Source organism: Tupaia chinensis, unplaced genomic scaffold (genome assembly GCF_000334495.1).
Source record: "Tupaia chinensis unplaced genomic scaffold, TupChi_1.0 Scaffold142716_1, whole genome shotgun sequence".
NCBI lineage: Eukaryota > Metazoa > Chordata > Mammalia > Scandentia > Tupaiidae > Tupaia > Tupaia belangeri.
This window is the reverse complement of record NW_006202562.1, coordinates 5369286-5395071: the sequence shown is the minus strand read 5'-3', so window position 1 is coordinate 5395071 and position 25786 is coordinate 5369286. Positions and strand designations below refer to the sequence as shown.

General features: G+C 43.6%; 1 protein-coding gene and 1 pseudogene across 1 annotated transcript in view; one reads left to right on the top strand and one right to left on the bottom strand.

Moving 5' to 3' along the window:
* The window catches only part of RALGAPA2 (Ral GTPase activating protein catalytic subunit alpha 2), a gene marked incomplete at its 5' end in the record, with an annotated part of 330762 nt that overhangs the window by 248494 nt on the left and 56482 nt on the right, over positions 1-25786 (bottom strand). Inside the window, 4 exon segments of the mRNA XM_027766356.1 lie at positions 5222-5370; positions 9367-9504; positions 11334-11501; positions 23348-23575. Of these exon segments, the coding sequence (XP_027622157.1) occupies positions 5222-5370; positions 9367-9504; positions 11334-11501; positions 23348-23575 (683 nt within the window).
* On the top strand, positions 14420-18123 carry LOC102471953 (V-type proton ATPase subunit G 1 pseudogene; annotated as a pseudogene).

The window sequence follows — 25786 nt, the reverse complement described above, 5'->3', positions numbered from 1 at the left end:
CTGACTTTCTGGTCTGTGTTCCGGGGACATGGCAGTTGGCACTGCAGCATGACCAAATGCTGGGCAGGTGGGCTGGAAAGGGTGTTACTGGACACTTGCAACACGGTGTGTGTACCTGGACGTTCCTGGCGCTGCACTTGGGGCACAATCGAGACTGCAGCCATGACATCTTGGTCACACTGTGCCAGCATGTCACAGACTCTAGTAGAAGGGGACTTTATGGGAAAGGTCTTTCCAGAGTACTATACACTAGAGACAGCACAGCTGCTTATCACACCTAAGTCTTTGGTAACAGCCAAAGGGCATGTTTCTTTTTTATAGCTAAATTATATCAAAAGGTCTGCTCACTTTTTCTTTCCCGAGATTCCTGGGAACTTAGAACTTAATATCTTTTATATACAAGGAAGGAACGTTTGTTCTCTAGGAGAATCACTTCGGTCCCTTTGAGGTTTTAGATACAATTCATTCATCTTCACAACTTCTCGCTGGCCTCTGTAGTGACAACATCGGGAATGGGAGCCAAGTGGTAATGCAGCGGTAATGCGATTGGACCCCAGGAGTGGAAGGTCCTGGCTCTGCATCCCAGGTCCTCCCTGCGCGTGCAAGTGTGTGTGTACAGGGGCGGGCTGAGGCCGAGACAGGAACACCCTGCTGGACTACCTGCCTCTCTCTCTTTCATGGGAGAAATAAAGAAAGAAACTTAACAAGAGAAATTAAAAACTGAGGCTGGGACCAAGCAATCTAGCCCAGGTCAGAAAATGAACCCCTAAAGCACAGTTCCTTTCACAGCTCTTGTCTCTGCGTATCAGGACAGCATCTCCTCTCAACAATACAAGGTGCTGAATCTCGCTGACCTCTGGTGACTCCCTGCCCTGTCTGTAGTTGGTGCCATTTGACTTTGGGCCCCAGGTCGCTTGTTGGCACAGTGTCAGTGCACCTTATCCCACCTGTTTTCTTTTTCCTATAGACTGCCTATGGGTTCCAGAGCACAGAGGAGGGAGGGTTACCGAGTCTTGTTAAAGCACACACGTGCATGGAGAACTGGGGACACCCTGTCGCTCACCATGCTTTGGGTACCCAGGCCTCTGTCACATGGCGGGGAGGGCAGTGCCCAGTGTCACCAGTGCTGCTCATGCTATATGATGCTGAAGACAGCAGCAAATGGCCCTTCCGCAGGTAGTGACGCACCCATCAGAGAACGCGATGAGAGCAAGAGACACCAGGAGCTCCTAGCACAGCCTCGGGGACGGCGCTGCTATGAGCAGGGCGCCTGTCTGGTGCAATGGCTCACAGAGCCAACGTTCTTTCCCTTCCTGAACCTATGGAAGCCTGAGAGCACGGAACTGCCATGTGGAGTCTTCTGGAAGAAAATGAGAGTGGAAAATCTATCTACAGTCGGGAAGAACCTTTTTTTAACAGAAGGAAGACACACAAACTGACAAGCTTCCAGCCTTGAGTGTAGAGTATTCCTTACTATTTCAGGGAATACTGACTTTTCATCATTCTTCCGCAAAGGAAAATGCTGAGAAAGCCTGACACACTTCTGCTTGAGCACGTGAATTAGGCGTGTGAGCAATCCTTGTGCTGACACAGGAGTGTGGGTGTGATGTCTTTATTATTTCTTGTATCTCCCCATCCTCACATAGGCAGTGTCCCACTCCTTCGCACATCAGTATTCACTATTTCTGGAGCTCTTTCAGCACCTCTCTGGCTATGGCGTTGGTCTCGGCCACCACCAGCCACAGACTCTGCTCCCGGCACCATCTGTTCTCCACCTGGCAGCCAGAGGGAGCAGCTCTGGAAGCATGACTTGGATTACGCCACACTCCTACACACACACACACACACACACACACACACACCGGGTCCCTCCTGCAGCCTGCAAGGCTCCGTGCAGCCTGCAAGGCTCCGTGCAGCCTGGCCCTGGCCTAGCCCCTGACTCCTCCCCTCGCACTCTTCCCTCTCATCATTCCTTCCTAGAACACATCACTTTTGTCTGCCTTCTCCCCATCAGGGCTTTTGCATCTGCTGCCCGTTCTCCTGGGAATGCTCTCCCCTCAGGCCTCCTTCCCCATGGTTCCTCTCTCCACTCACTCAGGGAGCTGCACAGAAAGGCTTTCCTCCCCCTCCACAGCTGACTCTGTGCCCTTCACCACCTTCAGTGTTCTTAGCATTACCCCTCTCGGAAATCCTTCTGTTATGGAGCCTCTCAGTCCCACGGAGACCGAAACTCATGAGCCTGTCTATCTAATTCACCACTACCTCCTCCCAGTAGGAGCTCGGTGCTGATATGCTGCGTGGAAGGAAAGGAGGCAGGAGGGAAAGGGAGGGAAAGGAGGAGAGGAGGAGGGATGGAAACGGGACCACCTGGTACTTAAATACAAGGAAATCGGTTAGGGAAGCAGGTCATGCTCCTGCCTATGCTCTCCTGACTGGTTTTTGGCAAGTACTTTCATCTATTTCTGTATTTATTTTAGTACTTCTGTCTGGATATCTCTGAGTTGCTAAGAACAGAGCATAATATCTTAATTTTGTTTCCTAGAATTTTTACAAAAAAGGAAAGTTATCTAAAACATGTGGCACCAGCCCCTGTGGCACAGCAGCAATGCAGTGCTCCACGATGCAGGGTCACACGGGAAGGTTCTGGGGTGTGCTAAGACATCCCATAATTGCTGGGCACATGTGTCTGTGATCCAGTGGCTGAGGACGGGAGGGGATCATGGCACGGGGACCCCATGTAGGCCCTGCTTTCTCTATCAGAAGCAAAAAAAAAAAAAAACCTTAAAAATAAATATCAAAATACTACCAATACAGTGGTATACAGAATTTAAAGTTTTCAAAGGAAAAAAATATGAAAACTAATGTTGGTACAACTGTAGTACTGAGGAGCAAACATTTCAGTTGAAAACATACTAGCATTTCTCATTAATTTCAATATTACTGATGTGGCATTTGACTTCCTATGAATCATAATGGTATCACTGTTGTGCTTTCAGATTTAACAGTTGCTTAACTTTGCAAATAATGTTAAGTTTAAAGGTCTGGCAAAGATGACATTGGAATTTACATCTTAAAATCATCATTTTGATCATTGTGGCTTTTGTATTTGTGAACTTTCTACAGGACAGGGTTCCTCTGGGCCCACCTTCCTTCATCTTTGAAAGGAAAGACTGGACATGGTGGCCCTCAGGCCCTGTCAGCTCAGGCCTGTCCTGTTTCTAAGGTTTCTCGACAACTGCAGAATCAGAGGACACCCAGCAGACAGACACAGTGACAGGGACCTCTGGGGATTTGCAGAAGGAAGGGAGGCACCAGCATGGGCCTGCAGTGGCCTCGGTGGGCTGGGAGCTGAGGCAGAGGGCCACGTGTGGGGATGCAGACCACATCCGAGTGGGCAGTGGGGCTGGCCTGCTTGCACCAGGGTAGTGGCAAGTGGGAGGAACAAGCAAAGAACAGCCTTTAGGCATTTTGAAGGCAGGACCGAGATGCCGCCTTTCCATACAAGAAGAGAGAAGGGCAGTGAGGCGGAGGCTTTTTGCTGAGAACCACTGAAAACCCCTCATAAGACAGAATGATGGGATGGTATTCATTATGAAAGAGGCATGGAAATAAAATCTAACACACTGTTTACTACTGAGGATATTAAAAACACAAATGCCAAACAAAAATGATGATGAAGGGGGAAAATTGTATTTTTTTTTTTTGAGAGTTTTTTGCTATAGGGTGTGTGCGCTCGCCAGACAGACAGAGAGAGACAGAGAGACAGAAAGTGAGAAATCACCCCCCAGGGGGGATGGTCACGCCGCAATCCCTTCTCCTCTGTTCTCCTCTCGGGATCTTGGGCACGCACGCACACGCGCCCGGCGTGAGTTTAAGCCACCGGGTCCAGGACTCGAACTGCGATCGACCACGTGGGAGTCCAGCGACATAGCCATTATGCTAACTGCTGGTCCCAAAACTATGTATTTTTAATGAGGCTGCTATGTGTATATATATATTTTTTTGCCTTTTTTCTTTATTTGGAGAGATTTTCACTATAGGGCGCGTGCGCTCGCCAGACAGACAGAGAGAGACATAGAGACAGAAAGCAAGAAATCACCCCCCAGGGGAGATGGTCACACCGCAATCCCTTCTCCTCTATTCTCCTCTCAGGATCTTGGGCATGCACGCACACGCACCCGGCATGAGTTTTAAGCCACCGGGTCCAGGACTCGAACTGCGATCGACCACGTGGGAGTCCAGCGACATAGCCATTACACTAACTGCTGGTTCCCGAGGTTGCTATATTTTTGACAGCCATGTTTTTTTGACTACACTATTTGACTCACATAGACAATCTGTCATCTAAAATAATTGTTTTGGGACCAGCAGATGGCGTAATGATTACGTTGTTGGACTTCCACGTAGTCAACTGTGGTTTGAGTCCTGAATCTGGCAGTTTGACACTCACGTCAGGCTCATGTGAGAGCATGCCCAAGATGCCAAGAAGAGAGTGGAAAAGGGGCTGTGGTGTGGCCATCCCCCCAGGGGGTGATTTCTTGCTTTATGTTTCTCCGTCTGTCTCTGTCTCTCCGGCGAGTGCATATGCCCTACAGAAAAAATCTTTCTCTAAAAAAAATAAAATAAAATAATTGTTTTGCTAAATGAATTTAAAATACCAAATTTGAAACAAGAAAAATAAGTTTATAGCATTTGAAGGCAATTAATGAACTCTGCTAGGGTTTATGAAGAATGATACTATAAAATACAAGTTATGCTTTTCTACAAAACTATTTGATAGCAATTTAAAACAGAAAACAAACAAACAAACGAAAAACTCCTTTTAAGTGATATGATTACTAACTCTTAATTCAAGAACATTTTTAAAAACAATAGTGAAAACAAATAGACTATTGGGCCAGCAGGTGGCTTGGCGGTTAGGGCGCTGTACACTCCCATATGTCTGACCACAGTTCAAGTCCTGGACCTGGTGGCTTGCTTTCTCACTTTTCTTCTTTCTGTGTGTCTGTCTTTCTCTGGTCAAATTAAAATAAATGAATGAATAAAATTAAATATTTTTTTAAAAATGGACTGTCAAAAGATAGGTGCCAACCTTCATAATTCACAGAAAGATTGTGTGTAACTTTGTAAAGGCATTAAAAATGGAAACATTAACATTTATATTAGGTTGAAAAGCAGAAACATTGTATAATATTCATTATTTAATCTGAAATAAACTCACCAAGTCTTTTTATTCATTGTAAGCTCCATTATCATGCGCCTAAAAATAATCAAAACGGCTTTACAAGCATCGACTTGCTCCTTTAAGAGCATGGGAACTTCAGCACATGGTTCCAGCAAAAAGACATTTGCAGCGTTGGTCAAAAATACCTTAAAACCAAAAATGTTACATTAGAAATTACGGTTAAACACATAAATAAACACATAACTCGATACATCTGGCTTAAAGCGATCATATAACTTCACTCTGCAATGAATCCGCTTTGAGTTATTTCCACACTGCTTCCGTCTCACTTCAGCAAGTGATACCAACGTGTACTCCAGGTTCTTTTCCGTTGACCCCTTGGATTCACTTAAAGACTGAAATACCTGAAAGGTGATTTACGGGGGGAAGGGGGTGACTATTACATATTAATATTGCAATCTTAGAAATTGTATGAGTCAGAAAAGCTTTTGAAGACTTCTTTTTGACAGCCTAATTAAAAAAAAAAAAAAAAGGAAAAGGGGGAGTAAAGATAGGATCATTGTACTGCAGTGAGAAGCTTTGGAGTGGAGGAAAGAAGGTCTATGACCAGACAATGTCTAGACAGAACCACGGGGTTCTCAATGTTGAAGGACATGAAGTGCATGGCCCGGACCACCTGATAAGAGAGCTTCAAGCCGGTACACAGAAATAGACACAGGCATGTGATTGACAGCGCACATCTTCCAGGGATGTTCTTTTTTTAGTATGAGAAATATGTGATAAAATCTAAGATCTAAGCAAATTCTTAAGAAAAAACTGAGATAAAAAAATAGTAATAATAATTAGACTGTGCTAGACTGCCCCAGACCCTACAGACACCTATCTCACCAGCACAAAGTGGGAAGCACTGATCCCGAGCCCGGCTATGATGAAGTTACTCCGTAGGGCCGCCACAATAAAGTAACTGTTATTACACAGACCACACTAGTAACCCATCAACTTCACATATTCAGAGCTGCCAATCTGGTGATGAGGACGGATCTGCTCCACTATCCAGCAACACATTCCCTCTGGGGTCTCCTCTGTGTCGACAGCACAAACTCAAAGGATTTGGGAGAAATAGAGCTGCTTTGGCTCGTTTGTGGATTAAGTTCAATAGAGACATCTCAAAATCAATGCACAAAATGATCCAAGTTAAAACTGATATACACAAAAGTCAAGTAAGTGAACGAAAATGCTGACGGCTTTTTAAGATTATCTTGTTCAAGATTAAAAAAGATATGTAGTCCCTTGGGTCAGCAGATGACACGGAGGTTAAGGCAGCTGGATCCCACATGGCTGACTGCAAGGTTGGAGTCCAGGACCTAGCAGCTTGAAAATCATGCCAGATGTGTGTATGTGGGTGCCCAAAATCTCAAGAGGAGAATGGAGGAGAGGGACTGTGGTGTGGCCATTTCCTCTGGGGACTGATTTCTCACTTTCTCTCTCTCTGTCACTGGTGAGTGTACATGACCTATAGAAAAAGCTTGAAAAAAGAAGTATATTGCTTCAGTTTCCCAGGGAGACTCATGAAACTACTGGGTTGTTGAAAAAGTCATGACATATTTTTTCTATGTGAAAATGCGTCATGACTTTTCCAACCACCCAATAGCCAATCATAGGATTACTAGACTTAAGAATAAGGAAGAAGGAAACAAATTAACTTTTTGATTAATTATGGAAGTCTTAGTGCAGTAGTTTCAGTGACTATGTTTTTACAGAAGTACCACAGGTGATCTGTTGCAATAGAGATCCTTTTAAATGACGTATTTGGCTTTTTGAATTTGAATTAAACAATTCTGCACATTCCCAAGTAAGGAGTCTTCATATATTAGACTTCTACATTTTTATAAAATTTCAAAATGCCAGTTGCATGCATGCTTATTAAGCATTAGTATTATTTATAAAACTAAACAAACGGGCCAGCCACAGTGGTGCAGGTGTAATGCAACATTCCACATGCTGAAGCCACATGGAAGGTCCTGGGTTCTCCTCCCCAGGTCTCCCTGCACACACATCAGGCACACAAGCCTGTGATTCTGGCTGGCTGCGGCTGGGAGGGTGCAGCATGAACACCCTGTTGAGAATGCGCACCTTTCTTTCTTCCTCTCAAATAAAGAAATAAACACATAAACTTGAAAAAAAAACTTTTAAAATTTACAAATGACCAAATTTTACTTGTCAAAATCAACTGTAGAAGAGTATCATCTTATCAAACCTTCATTTGGCCCCTCTTTCCTATGGATCCAAGTAAAACACCAAGGAAACGGCTACAATGACAGCAAAAACAACTACTTAAATCCAAGCCACATACTTCTTTAAGCCTAGACAGCTATCATGAATAGGATATTTTTTCCCCTTGATTCATCCAGGTGGGTGTAACTCATCCTTTCGGTCAACACAAAGCACTCTTCTGAACCCAGGGAGATCACCGGCCTCATGACAATGGCAGTCCACCTAGAGAGAGGAGCTATGAGGGACAAAGGGCAGGGACTCCTTCAAGCACCCCACTGATGGTCCAAATCCTATTAATGAGCCACTCCAAAGTTCTCTAAAGCTGTACAAGTAAAATCATCTTAATTTTTAAAAATTATCCAATGAAAATATGAGAAAATTTATGAATATGATATGTTAAACTACTAATTTGTTTGAGAACCAAAAGGAGACCATGACAATGAACCCTATCAAGAGACAGACGAAAGAAACAGCACCATGGTGCCCGAGTAGGTGCCCGAGGAGCACATATGCCATTCTCACACTTTCCCCGGGCTCCATGCTGGCCTCCGTGTAGGAGGCCTAACTAGTCATGGCTAGAAATTTGTCTGAGGCTGGAAGGTGCAGATCAGAGAACAGGCGAGTAGAGAGTCCTGGTATTGTCACTGACACTCCTAACAAACTTCAAGTTGGAGGGAACCTGAGAGATAATCACCCACTCCTTGTTTTTGAGATAAAATCCTGAGATCTAGAAGGTTAAGTGATGAGCTAAAGTTGCTTTTTCCAATGTGCCCAAGTGGTATCCACTCTATTTCATATATTTATTCAGACAAATACCTAAATCTACTAAATTATTGTTGTTCACAAACATAGGCACTTTTTAAGAGGAATATTATTTGTAAGATTGTATAATCCCCCAGTTTGTGTTGGAAATTGAGAATCTGTGTAACTATATATCCGGAAGAGCATTCTAAGATTTAAATCCTAGTTATTTCGTATTTCATATACAATAATTCCTCTCAAAAAACTGCAACCAATTCTTAAGTCTTCTTTGACCACAAGAAAATCTTTGCAAACGTAGATGAGAAATTAGGAAGCATACTTAGAGTAAGGATTTAAGAGCTGTTTACTGACAGGTGGCTGACAATATCACCATTCTTTGGATGCCATTAAACAAAATGAACACAATGACTCCAGCCGGGAGTCTCCAAGCCCTGGCGGGCCGCTTACCTGCAGCAGAGCCTGGGCCCCAGCTTTCACACTGGTATTATCCTCCTCTACCACACACCCTCTGCTCATTGCGCTCGTGAAAGAGTACGTGCGCCCCCAACTGGAAGATCGCTTGTGACCGGAACTTTCGGAAGAGGCCTGCAGAAAATAACAATCTGTTAATAACAGGAGGCAACACACACTTGCGTATTTAGTTCCTCACACTCACTAGAATTCACTAAGAACACAGGTTCTGTGGCCAGCAGGTGGAGTGGTGGTTAAAGACTCCCACATGGCTGACTGTGGTTCCAGTCCTGGGCCTGGTGGCCTGAAAATCACACTGGGTGCATGTTTGTGTATGCCCAAAATCCCTGGAGGAGAACAGAGAAGAAGGGATTGTGGTGTGGCCATTCCCCCCAGGGATTGGGGTAACTTTAACTATATATCCGGAAGAGCATTCTAAGATTTAAATCCTAGTTATTTCGTATTTCATATACAATAATTCCTCTCAAAAAACTGCAACCAATTCTTAAGTCTTCTTTGACCACAAGAAAATCTTTGCAAACGTAGATGAGAAATTAGGAAGCATACTTAGAGTAAGGATTTAAGAGCTGTTTACTGACAGGTGGCTGACAATATCACCATTCTTTGGATGCCATTAAACAAAATGAACACAATGACTCCAGCCGGGAGTCTCCAAGCCCTGGCGGGCCGCTTACCTGCAGCAGAGCCTGGGCCCCAGCTTTCACACTGGTATTATCCTCCTCTACCACACACCCTCTGCTCATTGCGCTCGTGAAAGAGTACGTGCGCCCCCAACTGGAAGATCGCTTGTGACCGGAACTTTCGGAAGAGGCCTGCAGAAAATAACAATCTGTTAATAACAGGAGGCAACACACACTTGCGTATTTAGTTCCTCACACTCACTAGAATTCACTAAGAACACAGGTTCTGTGGCCAGCAGGTGGAGTGGTGGTTAAAGACTCCCACATGGCTGACTGTGGTTCCAGTCCTGGGCCTGGTGGCCTGAAAATCACACTGGGTGCATGTTTGTGTATGCCCAAAATCCCTGGAGGAGAACAGAGAAGAAGGGATTGTGGTGTGGCCATTCCCCCCAGGGATTGGGGTAACTTCTCACTTTCCCTCTCACTGTCTCTCTTCTGGTGAGTGCACATGCCTAACGGCAAAAACCTAAAAAGATTCAAAAAAGGTTCTAAAATAAGGCAAACATTTTCTGTATCTCCGAGACCTAAATAGTGCTGAGAGCTATTAGCGTGTGCTGAAGGAAAGAGCCGTGTTTGCCCACTGTTCGGGGAGCAGGGGGTAGAGGCCTTTGAAACACGTGTGAATCCCACTGGCTTACCTATTCATTTTCACTTCATGACTAGTTATTAAAGTGATTTCACCAATATTGAAGAATCAAAATAATGGAATTAAACTACCCCCCCACCACAGGTGATAAGTTCCAAGACCCCCAGTAGCTGCCTGAAACCGCTGCTAGTACTGAACACTAGTATGCTTTCCCATACCTCCATACCTATGATAGTTTCACATCTAAATTAGGCACACTAAGAGATTAATGATAATAACTCATCATAAAACAGAACATTATAACAACATAATGTGATGTAAGTTATATGAGTGGGGTCTCTCTCTCCAAATATTTTATTGCACTATACCATGAGTAACTAAAACTACACAAAGCAAAACAGCAGATAAGGAGGGACTACTATAATATAGATATTTGAAAGTAATATACTTCTGATTAATAATAGTAAACATTTTAGGACTGGCCTACTAGTCTAGTGGCTAAGGGAGCTGGATCCCACATAGCCAACCAGTAGTGTGAATCCCAGCTCTGGAGGCTTGAAAAACATGCTGGGCACATTTGCCTGTGTGTCCCAAACGCTGACAGGATGAAGAAATGGAAGAGAAGGGATTGCAACAGCATGACCATGTGCTACTGAGGGTGCTCTCTCTCTCTCCCTCCCTCCCTCTAGCTTTCTCTCTCTCTGGTGAGCACACACACCCTTTGGCAATTAAAAAAAAAAGAATATTATTAAATATATTAAATTAATTTCTAAATAGCATGTCAGATGCCAGAAATAAAAATAGAACATCAGTTTCTTCAGATGTTCCACTGTGCATACAGGTTCTTCCAGCCTCTGGCTTCATCTAACACAGGCACAGTCCCTCCAGGACACACTTAGGGCTGCCGTGGGGCTCATGGTAGAAAAGGTAACACTAGCTATTGGTGAGTCCTTTCAAATGTGGTTTTCCAACTGTCATGGCAAAACCGAAGTCTACCAAGACATTCTCAGTGTTGGTTCTCCAAATGCCACATTTTAAACAAGTCAAGGAAAAGGCAATGGTCTTTTCGGTCCTCACACACAGATGTGTAAGATACGATGTATTCAACAACTCTCCCGTAACTGTGACTAAGGAGGATGTAAGTGCACGTGGCCCTAGCCTGAGGGACGGAACATGACAGCCCACTTGGAATGGCGCACAGAGGCTGCTGCCTCCCTGACACAGGCCCTGCAGACCTCGGCAACTCGAGAACATCAGACAGGGTTGGGGAAGAGATCTGTCCCCTGCGTCCCATTGGCTAGGACCCTCAATTGAGCGGTCTACATGGCTAAAACATGTATTCTCTCACTTCAAAAGACAAGTGATGATCTAGTACCTCCTTGCTATCCGTCTCCGAAAATCCTAACTTTTCCGCGTCTTCCGGGGCAAGATCGTTTTTATCTGGTTCCTCCATGAATACCGGTTTGTCCTGGAGGATCCACTTTCTATACACTTGAACTACTTTTCTTGTTACAGCAATCTCACACGAAGGCAACAAAAACGCCTGAAAGAAAAAGAGAAAACGCCCTTCAATTCCATACAAGTTCAATTATTGTAAGTCACATAACAGGCATTTCCCAAAACCGTGGCTAAATTCAAGCCTTCCTATAAAACATACAGCTTGTGAACAGCGCCATGGGTCTTGATGCACACTAAATTTATGCAAAGAGGGAGAAAAGACATTCTTATAATTAAGTCAGAAAACTTAACATAGTTTAAAAATAACTTCAGGGGCCAGCCAGAGGCTTGGTGGCTAAGGTACTGGATCCCATATGGCCAACTGAGTGGTTCAAGTCCCAGACGGCTTGAAAAACAGTCACATGTGCATGCACACCCCAATCCCAAGAGGAGAATGGAAGAGAAGGGACCGAGGCATGGCCGTCCACCCTGGGGGATGATTTCTCACTTTCTCACTCTCCTTACCACCCTCCAGCAAGCACAGGTGTCCTATAGCAAAACTAAAAAAAAAAGAAAAGAAAAAAAATCTGTATTAAAAAATGTGTCCTCAAAAATATCTAAAACATACCTATATAGATATTCTTTATTTTTTGGAGAAGTTTTTGCTATAGAGCACATGCCTCACCAGAAAGACAGAGAGAGACAGAAAGTGAGAAATCATCCCCCAAGGGGACGGCCATGCTGGATTCCCTTCTCATCCATTCTCCTCTCGGGATCTTCAGTATGCACATATTAAAAAATGTGTCCTCAAAAATATCTAAAACATACCTATATAGATATTCTTTATTTTTTGGAGAAGTTTTTGCTATAGAGCACATGCCTCACCAGAAAGACAGAGAGAGACAGAAAGTGAGAAATCATCCCCCAAGGGGACGGCCATGCTGGATTCCCTTCTCATCCATTCTCCTCTCGGGATCTTCAGTATGCACACACATGTGCTCGGCATCAGTTTAAGCCACCGGGTCTGGGACATGAACCACAGTCGACTACATGGGAATCCAGCAACATAGGCATTACGCTAACTGCTAGTACCCCTATATAGATATTCTAACTGGCTCTATAACATACTTACAATTATAGGACTTGACTTTCCCCAACAAATGAGAAATAAGTTAAGACACACACACACTGGCAGAGCCAGTGTTAACCAATTGTGCCCATTTCTTCCCAGCTCAGGGTTGGAGTTCAGTGTCTATGTTGGTAGCCTAAACTGGCCACGGTGGGAGTAATTACACCACAGAAATTGGCAAATGCTACAAATCAAGGCTTTGGGTTTTTTTGTTTGTTTGTTTTGGGGTTTGTTTTTGCCGTAGGGCAGGTGCAGTTGCCAGAGAGAGAGGGAAAGTAAGAAATCACCCCTCAGGAGCCATGGTCATGCCACAATCCCTTCTCCTCCATTCGCCTCCTAGGATTTTGGACATGTACATATACATGCCTGGGGTGATTTTCAAGACGCCAGGTCTGGGACTCACACCACAGTGGGCCATGTGGGAGTCCAGTGCCTTAATCACCACGCCACCTGTTGGTCCCCGTCTTTGCCTTTTTATTTGCCCTTCTGCCTTTCACTCTTCCTTGCCTCTTTCTTTCTCTCTCTCCCTTCCTTCTTTCTTTCCTTCCTTCCTTCCTTTTCTTTCTTTCTCCCCCTCCTCCTTGTTCAATAGGCAGCTGTTCAACATTTATTACTGAGTAAGCTACCAATGTTATAAGAGCCACGACCAGTTGTAGTATTGTACACATTTAAAGGAACCTTTCATCACTAACGAATTTCTTCACACAACTGCACACAAGAATTTTGAGTATTGTAACAGGATTCCAAAAACATGAACAAGAGTTTAAAAGGGAAATGTATTTGTCTTTTGTTGACGGTATTTAGGCAAAATTTACAAACAACAAATGCACAAATGTTAAAGTGACCACTAGATAGGTTTTAACAAAGATAGACAAGTGTGTTACCCAAAATTAATATCAACAAATTATTATCCTCAAACCAAAAATCAAATAATAGCTCTTCTCCAGAGGAAAAACAAAATCATAGTAAAGCCAAAATTATTAAAGTCCGGTTAATATGATATATAGCATATTAATTAGGAAATAAATATGAGAAAATAAGTCAATAAAAAATAGACAACGTTTAAACACAGGGTATCTGCATAATGAGAATATCAGAAACTAGAGTATATGAAAATTTAAAATAAAATATTCAAATTAAAAATAGAATGTATATGGGCTAGGCAGAATAGACATAGCTAAAGAAAAACTAGAAGAAAAATCAGAAGAATATATTTACAATAAAGCATGGAGGGGGAAAAACAGATGGATAAATCAGAAGAGCAGAGACAGGGGACCAGCAGTTGGAATAATGGCTATGTTGCTGAACTCCCATGTAGTCAATCGCAGTTCAAGTCCCAGACCCAGTGGCTTGAACTCATGCCTGGCACGTGTGCATCCATGCCCAAGATCCCGAGAAGAGAAAGGAGGAGAAGGGGTTGTGGTGTGGCCATCCCCACTGGGGGGTGATTTCTCTCTTTCTATCTCTCAGTCTCTGTCTTTCTGGAGAGCACACGTGCCCTATAGCAAAAAAAAAAAAAAAAAAAAAAAAGCCTCTCCAAAATAAAAAAACAAAGAGAAGAGACAGAAAATACAATTAAAAGATTACCATAGGCCAGCAGATAGCATGGAAGTTAAGGGGGCTGGATCTCACATGACTGACTAAACAGTTCGAGTTCTGAGCCCAGCATCTTGAAAATCACACAGAGTGTGTGTGTGTGTGTGTGTGTGTGTGTGTGCGCACGCATGTGCTAAAAATCCCAAGAGGATAGTGGAGGAGAAAGGATTGTGGTATGGCCATCCCCCAAGGAAGGTGATTTCTCACTCACTCTCTGTCTTTCTGTCTCTCTCCTCCAGCAAGCACATACACCTTATGACAAAAATTTAAAAAAAAAAAAAAAAAAGGTTATTGGAAGCATGGTTGGAGATGTAGTAGGAAAAGGGGGCTAAAATAATATTGACAAATGAGAAGTTTGCTGAAATTTATGAACAAAATAATATGCAGACTGAAGAGCTACCAAGGCAAGTGAGAAAAATACAAAATGCATTATAGTGAAATCACTGAAAATCCAAGACAATTTTTAAAGTCTTAAAAGAATCCAGTGGAAAAAGAGCACATTTCCTTTAAAAAAAAAAAAATCAAATGACTTTCTAAAGAAACAATGGAAGTCAAAAAACAATGGAACAAAATATTCAAAGTACAGAGAAAACAACTGTTGATGTAGAATTTAACATTCAGAAAGAATATATTTTAACATAAAAACAAAATACAGGTATTTTCAAATAAGAAAATAAGGAAACTTGTTACCAAGAGATCTGAACGAAGGGAAATACTAAAAGTTATCTCTTAGGTAAAAGGAAAATATTCCAGGTTAGAGATTTGGGGGAAAAAAGGATGTAATCAAAAGGGAATTAAGATAAATCAAGGGACCAGCGGTTAGTATAACTGCTATGTTGCTAAACTCCCATGCAGCCGACTGCAGTTTGAGTCCCGGACCCAGCGGCTTAAACTCACGCCGGGCATGTGTGCGTGTGTGCCCAGGATCCCGAGAGGAAAATGGAGGAGAAGGGATTGCAGTGTGGCCATGCCCCCTGGGGGGTGATTTCTCGCTTTCTGTCTCTCTGTCTCTGTCTTTCTGGCAAGTGCACGTGTCCTAAAGCAAAAAAAATATATATATATTCCTGGCCCTGTGACTTGAAAAACATGGTGGGAACAGGAGTATGTACATCCTAAATCCTGATAGGATGGACAAATGGAGGGAAAAAGACTGCAGTGTGACCACACCTAATCGGAGGGTGCTCTCTCTTTCACTCACTCACTCTCTCTGGTAAGCACATGTGCCCACTGGCAAGAAATGATTTAATGGAGCCAGCAGGTAGCATGGTGGTTAAGGCGTTGGATTCTCACATGGCTGACTGCAGTTTAAGTCCCAAACCACACAGCTTGAAAATCACAACAAATAAACAATAAATAATAAATGTAAAACATGCATTAAAGACTAAGAATTAGAGATCCCACTGTAATAAGAGTTCATCTCTCAGTCCTGACCCCATCCGAAGCATTTCTACATACCTACCCTAACCCGTGCTTTGATCTCAGCTGACCTGTCTGGTTCCATCTTCACCTGTCTCTGCCCATGCTGCCTGCCTGCCCATCTGCACCACCCCCTTGGCCAGCTATACCTGCCTGCTTAGTTCCACCTCTGCCTGCTGACCGACCTACCCACCTGGTCTTCTGTGATTGCCTGCCAGTTTGTTTATGCCGATCAGCTCATCTGAAACCCTCCTGTCTCAACGCCAGCCTGCTTTATATCAGTTTACACCTTTTCTTTTTTCTCTCTTCTTTGCATGTTGCTCATCTATCTCATGTATCAGCCCAGCAGCTGCACATATACATATAGAAATACCTTTCTGAGTATTATAAGGAATACTCTGAGTATTATAAAGAATACCTCTCTGCAAAGAGAGTAATGCCCTTCTAACATTAACAATGTTCACACAGAAGTAGTCTTTTGAGCAATTTGCTTTTGCTTTCTCTTCTAAAATTACATACAAGAGGATTTCAAAAGGTTCATGGAAAATGGAATTAGAGTATACATTCATTTTGTTGCAAAACAATTTTCAAATCTATGCATAATTTTTCCATAACATGCACTTTCCAGGACTTTTTGAAGACCGCCTCATGAATAGTGTTCCTTTAGCAAGCATTTTTAAAAAATAAAGTTGTTCTTTAAAATAAAAATAGTCAACCAAACATCCCAGTGAGTAAACATCCATTAGAACAGTATTTCAGACTATTAAGAGCATAACCAAGGAAAACATGTTACAGAAGTTTATAGGCATTTGTACAGATAGTACATACATAATTAACTCAGCTCTTTTAGAAATTAATACTGCATGAACTGCACTGTGCCATGCTTTGGTCTGTTTTATTTTTATGTTATTTCATTAATTTAAAAAACTACTAGTTTTGACTTACTAAGTTCATTTCGTGACCTCTAAGTAGATCAACAGGTAGTCTGAAAAATGCCAGGTAGAAGACAAGTCCAGTGGAGTGACCCAGGGACAAGAATGACCCTACACCAAGTACTTTACCACTGCTGGCCCTGCCTGCTCAGAGTAGCAGCCAGATGGAGGCTGCCCTAGGGCTGAACTCTGTCACCCTTCAGTTACTGTCTGTTTCCACTACCTTCAACTTGCTGAGCCATCAAGTCCAGAGGGATTTGTACCTGATCCTTGAGTCCCGCCATGAATTCCCTGTCCCCCGGGGTTGCCTCGGCATTTATTCCCTCATCCTACGTGGACATCTGATCCTCCACCATCTCCTTGCTGAGTGTTCACTTCTTGAGTGTCCATTTAAACTTTAATAGCCTTTAAGTTTATATAGTCCCTGAGTATCTTAATTTAAAGTTGAAAAGGAAGTTATTATGAAAGAAGTCACATTTTGTTTTCCATAAAAGAAAAATTTATCATTGACCAAGAAAAGACAATAAAATGCAATGCTAATGGGTCAGCAGGTGATGTGGAGGCTAATGCATCTGGATCCCACATGGCTAACTGCATGGTTCAGTCCCTGGACCCAGTGGTTTAAAAAACACACCGGGCGCATGTGCATGCATGCCTAAAATCCCAAGAGGAGACTGGAGAAGGGATCATGACATGGCCATCGCCTCTCAGGGGTGATGTCTCGCTTTCTCTTTCTGTCTCTCTCTGGCAAGCCCACATGTCTTACAGCAAAACTTAACAAAAAAAAATAAAACAATGCCAAAACTTTGTCCCTTTTCCCAAATGCCTGTATTTCAGTATTTTAACACTGTATAATACTTGTACTTTAAACTTCAAATATACTCTTTCAAATCAGATTTGGTTAAGAAAAACTAGAAAATGTAAATAAAATGTTTTTGAACTTCCTAACACAAAGATGTCTATAACTTCAGTCACAAGTAGTCTGCAGTCACCTCTATGACCAAAGTTACTTCAAACTGAATTTACACTGGATTTGGGAATCACACTGGGGGACCAGCAGGTGGTATGGTGGTTAAGGTGCTGAACTCCCACATGGCAGACCAAGGTTCAAGTCCTGGTCCTGGAGGCTTTCTCTCTCTCTCTCTCTCTGGAAAGAACATAATTCCTGTACCAAATTTAAAAATAACAATGATGATAATAAATATAATTAAATAAATAATGCTTTAAAAATGCAATCAATTTATCATGAACTCAGAATTTAGGATTTAGGTCATAGGCTCACCAGGGCCTCAGAGTGCTGCTGCGTTGCCCAGCCAGCTGCAGGGGACCCAGCAGTCGCTGCAGGCTGAGAAGTAGACTACCAAGAAGGTATCCGAGGCCTACAAACGAAAAAGCCAGAGGCTGCAACAAGCCACAGCAGCAGCTCAGGTTGAAACCGAACACTGGCGCTTGCAGAGGGAGGAGCTCAAGACCAAGAACTCATGGCTTTGGGATGCCACCGTAGTTGCAGCACTGAAGTGGGGAAGGAGCCCCAGAAGATGGCCATCCTCCAGACCTACTTCCTACAGAACAGAGAGGAAGTCTTGGATAACCTCTTGGCCTTTGTCTGTAACATCCGGCCAGAAATCCATGAGAACTCTCATGTAGATGTATAGGAGAAGAACCAAGTGCCTGTCCCGTGGACTGGTGAACAGAGGTCCTTGTAGAATATGAAGCTTTACAGAGCTCCAGTTATATTCTTGCGAAAGGCATTAAATTATTTCTGTATATTATATAGCGGTCCCTTCACTTTTTGCAGAGTAGCAAATACAGCTTTTTTATACAGACGTAGAACTTATCCAGAGATTTCATCTCCTTACCTCATATTTCTTAGAAATTTAATGGGTACACATTGTTTTACTATCCCTTTAGCTCAAGCAACACACATCTCAATGTTCACTTTTTCTTAGATAATAGCAAAAAACAATTTTATTTGAAGAAAGAAAGGAATTAATATTATTTTTTCTCCTCCTAATGTTTTCTTAAAGGTCAGAGGCTTTATCTCTGTAGTGAACAGTTACTTGTAACTGGTGTGAAGCAGCAGTCAGCCTTAAAGTAGTCCATTCTGGGGACCAGCAGTTAGCGTAATGGCTATGTCACTGAACTCCCATGTAGTCGACCGTGGTTCAAGTCTTGAACCCGGTGGCTTAAACTCATGCTGGGCGTGTTTGCATGTGTGCCCAAGATCCCGAGAGGAGAAGGGATTGCAGCATGGCCATTCCCCCCCCCCCGGGGGGGGTGATTTCTTGCTTTCTGTCTCTCTGTCTCTCTCTGTCTCTCTAGTAAGCACGTGCACCCTGTAGCAAAAACCTCTCCCCAGAAAATAAATAAAGAAAGAAATAGTCCATTCTGGCTAAGGGTTAGAATAGTAACTATTAGTGCAATCGTTTGAGCTGCTTTTAGTTTTTTTTTAGCCAAAATACTAGATGATAGAATTCACAAACTTGTTACACGGTACAAACTTATTACTTGGTACACTGATAAACATTCAGAAGTAAAAGACTCTGTCATGGAAAAAAATTTAGAGCACAATATTATGAGAAATGAAATGCTCATAACAGGTACAGACAGAAAGGTAAAACCACACGAATATAGCACTTATCTCTTGTACAAAATCTAAAAGCTTTTGACAGTGAGAGCCAGTCTAATATGAATCATTTTCATCCAAGGGCTTAAAAACATTACTAAAGATTAAAGTCCTGGCACACCAGGACCTACAAGCCAAATCCAGCCTGCCATCTGGTTTTCATAAATAAAGTTTTATTGGAACACTGCCATGTTCAATTGTTACATATTGCACGTGGCTGTTTTCTTACTACAAGGGCAAAGCTGAGCGGCTGTGACAGAAACTGTCTGATCCATGTCACCTACAATACTTACAACATGGCCCTATACTGTACAAAGGGTGCTGACCCCTGCTACAGGTCATCCACACTCTAGGATCTTGATTATTTCAATTCGAATCAAATAGTTACCAAGCACCTTCTATGTGTGCGACAGCAATGTGGGTATAACATTAATGAAGGGAACAGCTTTAAAAATCAGGGACTACTACAAGACAAGGAGAATATTTTGCATGCAGTATAAATACAAGGGATGATGCAGGACAGCTCCGAGAACCACCAATGAGAGGGCTATGGACCACTCAGAAGACAGAAGTGAGAAAGGCACCTGCGTGGCTAGCCCTGTGACTGGTCATAAGAGGAAGAAGAGGTGGGGCAACCAATGTTAGGATGCAAGTTCAAGTACAGGTCCCGTTAAAGAGGCAGTCCACTCAGAAGAAGCTGGTATCGGGGAAGAAAAGAAGACCATTAGATGAGATGACAAGTGGGCATCTTGAAGGATAAGTGAGAGGCACCCAGTGCCAGTTTGTCTATGCCAGTTAGAGAAGGCGCAATGGCTGATGGTCTGCCCCTGGCTCACCTGCCCGCTCAGCCTGGCTCTGGCTGTGTGATTACTGAGGTCTGAAAGACTGCTCAGCAAACCTCGGCTTCATCTTCCCAGAGGCAGACACCTTGCTCTCGTGTCGGTGAATCGGGACCCTGAGGCGGAACATATTCTGTATAGTGAGGACCGTGGAAGCTGTTAGCAGGTGTTCTAGGCCTCTGTAATGTTGCTTCATGCTTTCTTATTCCTGGTGTGTGTAGCCTTTATAACATGTCTTTCATGAGAACGAACAAGTGAACAAATGAGCCGCTCATGGGAAATACAGAAGTGCGGTGTGGACAGAACGCATGGTTGGGAGCCATGGACTGCAGAGGTTGCTGGCACAGGACAAGGGGTGAGGGACCACGGAGCCAAGTGCAGAGCTACAGAAGCAGCCTGGGGGGCCGGAGGTGGTGCAGCAGCGAAAGGCGATGGTCTGCCAGGCTGACCACATGGGGAGATTTCAGGCTCATTACGGAGACCCAGAGTAGGCTGGGCACAGCCTGCCCACGATCCCAGGCTGGCTGATGCCCGAGTGGACTGTGTGGTGTCAGGATCCGGTAGATGTGCTCTCTCTCTCTCTCTCTCATGTTAGAAATTAATAAATAAATTCAAAAAAAGAGGCTTGAGCTCAGAATCTTGCTCAATACCTGTGACATGGGGTGAAACAAAAAGAAGGGCTAAGAAATGAGACAGATGCTACAGTCAGGAAGTGAAAAGAATCGGGGACATGCTGGGCCACAAATTCAGAAAACAATTTTATAAGTGGAACATTAACTGTAGAACAAACATTTTAAAATATTTTATGCATTAAAATGAAAACATGCCAAAACCTCTAGGATCTTGATTGTTTCCATTTAAATCAGATCATCACCGAGCACCTCCCATGCATGCGACAGCAACATGAGCACATCGCTAACGAAGAGGACGGGGCTTTAAAATCACGGCCATCTGCACCAGCAGTTAGCATAATGGCTATGTCGCTGGACTCCCATGTAGTCGACCACGGTTCACGTCCCGGACCCGGTGGCTTAAACTCAAGCTGGGCGCGTGTGCATGTGTGCCCAAGATCCTGAGAGGAAAATGGAGGAGAAGGGATTGTGGCGTGGCCATCCTCCCTCGGGGGTCATTTCTCACTGTTTTTCTGTCTGGCAAGCGCACGTGCCCTATAGCAAAAAACTCTCAAAAAAATAAATAAATAAATAAATAAATAATGGCTATCACGAGACAAAGAGAATGTCGGGCAGCATGATGCCTACAGTATAAACTAGAAGGGACAATGCTGCACGAGGGCTGCAGGGAGGTTGAGGAGGAGGTGCTAACCATAGCCAGAGAGGGGCTGACCTGTGGATTATGCTGAGACTTCCATTCTTGCTGGCTTTTCCTTTAATGAAAGTCCCAGACAGGAAAGAGTTAATCAGGCACTATCTCAAAGTCACGCCCCGCCATGAAAAGTTCTCCGTGATGATGGGGACCAGCAGTTAGTGTAATGGATATGTCGCTGGACTCCCATGTGGTCGACCATGGTTCACGTCCCGGACCCGGTGGCTTAAACTCACGCCGGGCACGTGTGCATGCGTGCCCAAGATCCCGAGAGGAGAATGGAGGAGAAGGGATTGTGGCGTGGCCATCTCTCCTGGGGGGTGATTTCTCGCTTTCTGTCTCTATGTCTCTGTCTGTCTGGCGAGCGTATGCGGCCTATAGCAAAAACCTCTTCAAAAAAAAAAAATTCTCCGTGACGTAGACACGGTCAATCACGTGTGTACAGGGCTCTCCCCCACTCTCCTTCCACCAACAGCTGGTCTCTGCCACACAGGGCTCACCCTGTGTCTGGATGTAAGAATCCATCTCTCTCACACACACACACACACACACACACACACACACACACTCTGGATATAAGGATCCATATGAGACACACACACACACACTCCAGATGTTAGGATCTATTACACCATAACAGACACACACACTCTCTAGATGTAAGGATCCACCACACACACACACACACACTCCAGATATAAGGATCCATCACACACACACACACACTCACACACACTCTGGATGTAAGGATCTATCACACACACATACACATACATACTCCAGATGTAAGGATCCATCACACCATAACACACACACACACACTGTCTGGATGTAAGGATCCATCTCACACACACACACACACACATATACACACACACTCCGGATGTAAGGATCCATTACACACACACACTCACACACTCTGGATGTAAGGATACATCACACCATAACACACACATACACACACTCTGGATGTAAGGATCCATCTGACACACACACTCCAGATGTAAGGATCCATTACACCATAACACACACACACACACACACACACACACACACACACTCTGGATGTAAGGATCCATCTGACACACACACACATACACTCTGGATGTAAGGATCCATCACACACACTTCGGATGTAAAGATCCGTCACACACACGTCCATGAGTGCGTGTGCATCACAGAACTGGGATTGGCCTGCTCCATGGAGGTTCTGTTTCTCTGTCCGGGGGCTGGAGCTGTTTCTCCAAAGCAGCCCTACGGACACGCTGGGCTGGACAGTTCTGTGCCATGGTGGGGTGGAGGCGGGGCCTGTGCGTGTGTGACAGGATGTTTTAGTAACATTGGGCTGCTTCCTGCAAGAAACCGGTAGTGACAATCAAAGCCGTCTCCAGACGTTGCCCAGGGGTCCCCCACGGCAACACCAGTCCTGGCTGCAAACCTGCTGCAGCCTCATGGCCACTAACGGCAGCCCCGGCTTCTGCCCCCTCCTGACTCCCTCTCACTCGCACCTCTCTGCTCTTTCGGCACCTCTGCACCCTCCACAGTTTCCACCCGCGGCTGTCATTCGGTCTCAGCCTCAGGTCCTTTCTTTCCTTCTATTCCCCTCACCACCCACCTTTCTCTCTTGTGCCATAAATGCGTCTCACATATGTGCATGCCACATGCCTCTGCAGGGAAATACAACTTTTTACACAAACGCCAGCTTGTCCAAGAGCTCCCTGAGGCCCGGGAAGGGCGCCTGCCTCTTATTTGCTAGGTTCATCTGCTGCCGGCTGTACAGGACTGGCCGCCTTCCCATCACTGAGCTTCGTTTGTAAGGAAACATGAAGATATTTGCCAAATGATTTTATTCAAATACACAATTTTCCCTCATGTAGGAATTTTTCAAAAACACAATGAAAACCCACACAGAAAAGAGTATCATAATTCACACGCCAAATTAAAAGCAGGATGAGTGGGATCGTTATTTGTTGAGTTCTGTAATTTTGCCCAACTCATCAATAGTATTTCTTGGATTAGTGGGAGAAGAAAAACAAAAATAAAAGTCTCTTCGATTTCATGAATTTACAATGCGCACGCACACACACTAACCTGGCGAAATACTTCATTCACGAAATTGACATAACCTCGTGTGGACAAGAGGATGCGCTGCACCATCTCATACACTGTCCGGTGCTCCTCCTCAATGCTACAGAGGCTGGAGGTGCTGAGTCTCCGGTCCGACAAGGTGCTACTGTTAGAATGGCTTTTGTCCTGCTCCGGGGGCCCGCCACCATCCAACTCCGGCGCCCTCTCTTGCGCCGCACCACCGCCAACAGTCTGGAAGAAAGTCACATTTGTCAGTGATCCTCAGCACCACTCAGGGACACCAGCACAACTTAAGCCTGCAATTTTATAGAGAATTCTGACCACTGTCCACTCATAGTACAGGGCACAGCAAGCTGGAAGCTGGCAACTGACGAGGCACAACAGGCCCGAATTTGCAATTAGCAATTTCCTGATGAGCCAAAGAATCTCTCTCCAGCTCAGTTATTTTAAGAGAAAAACTACTAAGTTATTTTGGGGAGGAGGGGTGTGAAATTTTATCAACCTAAAATGTTTAATCTGCATGTGTAAAAACCACAGAATAAATTTAATGTGCGAATCCATTCTCCACACTTTGGCTTTTGCTCGATGGTCACAGATTTTGAAAAGTCGGGGACTTCTGCAGCAACGCTGGGATGCTTTACTTGCTACATAAGAAGACTAAGTGACATCGAGAGGGTCCAGTGTGTGATCTTTCAAGGATAAGAATAAAGGATCCTTAAGAGAAAAGTCTTGATCTGAATTTTATTCTTAGAACCTTGGGTCAAATTCAACATTTGCAAAATTTAAAACATTTAGAACATCAGGAGTACAAAGAAAAAAAGAAATTCATGCAATAACTCATGAAACTGAACACTGATTTCTGCTTGAATTCTCCCATAGGATTGACGGCTTCCTCCAAACAGAATATATGTATAATTTTGTCTCATCTTTGTAAAGTCCATCATTACTTTTAAGTGGCAAAATTATATAGCCCAAATGCCATTATAATTTTTAAAATACTTATATTTTTTATAAGTGATGAGTAGTATAAAAAAGTCATTTTTAGTAACTACCAAGGGCAGTATGAAAACAAAACATATCCAATAATAATATCTGGAGAAAATTAAGGTAGAAGATTATACTTACAGTAATTTTTCTCTTCATGCCTTACTTAGTAAGCCTCAATGGCTTATCAAAGGCATACTTGAGATGCACTACCCTATAGTAATTCACACTTGTGAGAAATCAACTATCTTCCACAGGAAAAAAACAATTTTAGTCATTTTATTTTTTTAATCTGAAGCTTCAGTAGAAATAACTCAAAAATAAGATGAGTATGGTACAGAAAAAAAGTGGCTCAAAATAAATATCAAAAGATCTGCTTCTTTACATTTTTACAAGTTGCTTAACTCACAAGGATTTGATTTACGTATACACACATACACATACACATACATACACATAAACGTGCATGTGTGTATTTCAATCTGTAGAACATAAAGGTCAGATTAGGCCTAATGTCTCCTGTGGCTCAGTAACATGAATTTTTGACTGGTAACTCCTATTGTCTCCACAAGCTAAAAAAGGGAAGAAAAAAAAAAAAAAAAGAAAACACCAAATACAAATGTAGCAAATGAAAAATGGCCACAAATTCTCTGACTCCTTCCGTGGACAGTGACATTTCTGTCCCCTCCCTTTGGTCTACACGGACTGTGTGGCTGTTTCAACCAGCAGTACAGGGCAGAGACCTATGCCGTGGTAGGCCGCGGTCCAAGGGGCTGACAGTAAACACCTCCCTCCTCTTGAATATCATGTTCCTGGAGCAATGAGCTGCCGTGTAGGAGTCCAGCTACCCAGTCAGGGAGACCACATGGAAAGAAGTCCCAGCTGCCCCAACCAAAGAACAGGCACGTGAAAGAAGTCATCTTGGACCCTCCAGACTACCCAGCAGCAGCTGAAGCCACCACCCAGGGAGCCCAGTTAATACTACGAGGGACATACAACTGCCCATCCAAATCCTGCCCGAAGAGTTAAACACAATAATAGTTAATGGACCAGCAAGTGGCATGGTGGTTAAGGCGCTAGACATTCCCATATGGCTGGCCATGGTTCGAGTCCTAGACCTGGTGGCTTGCCGTCTCACTGGGGACCAGCAGGTGGCGTGGTGGTTAAGGCACTGGACATTCCCACATGGTTGACCACAGTTCGAGTCCTGGACTTGGTAGCTTGCTTTCTCACTTTCCCTCTCTCTCTTTCTCTGTGTCTCTCTCTGGCCAAATTAAAATAAATGAATGAATAAATCAAATTAAATTTAAAAAAAAACATGATAATAGGATAAAACAGGTAATATGTAAAGCCAAAAAGTTTTGAGGGCGTTTGTAATGCAATAAATAATGAAAATAATATACATAAAGAATGTTTTAGGCACTTTTTTTTTTTTTTTTTTTTTTTTTTTTTTTTTCA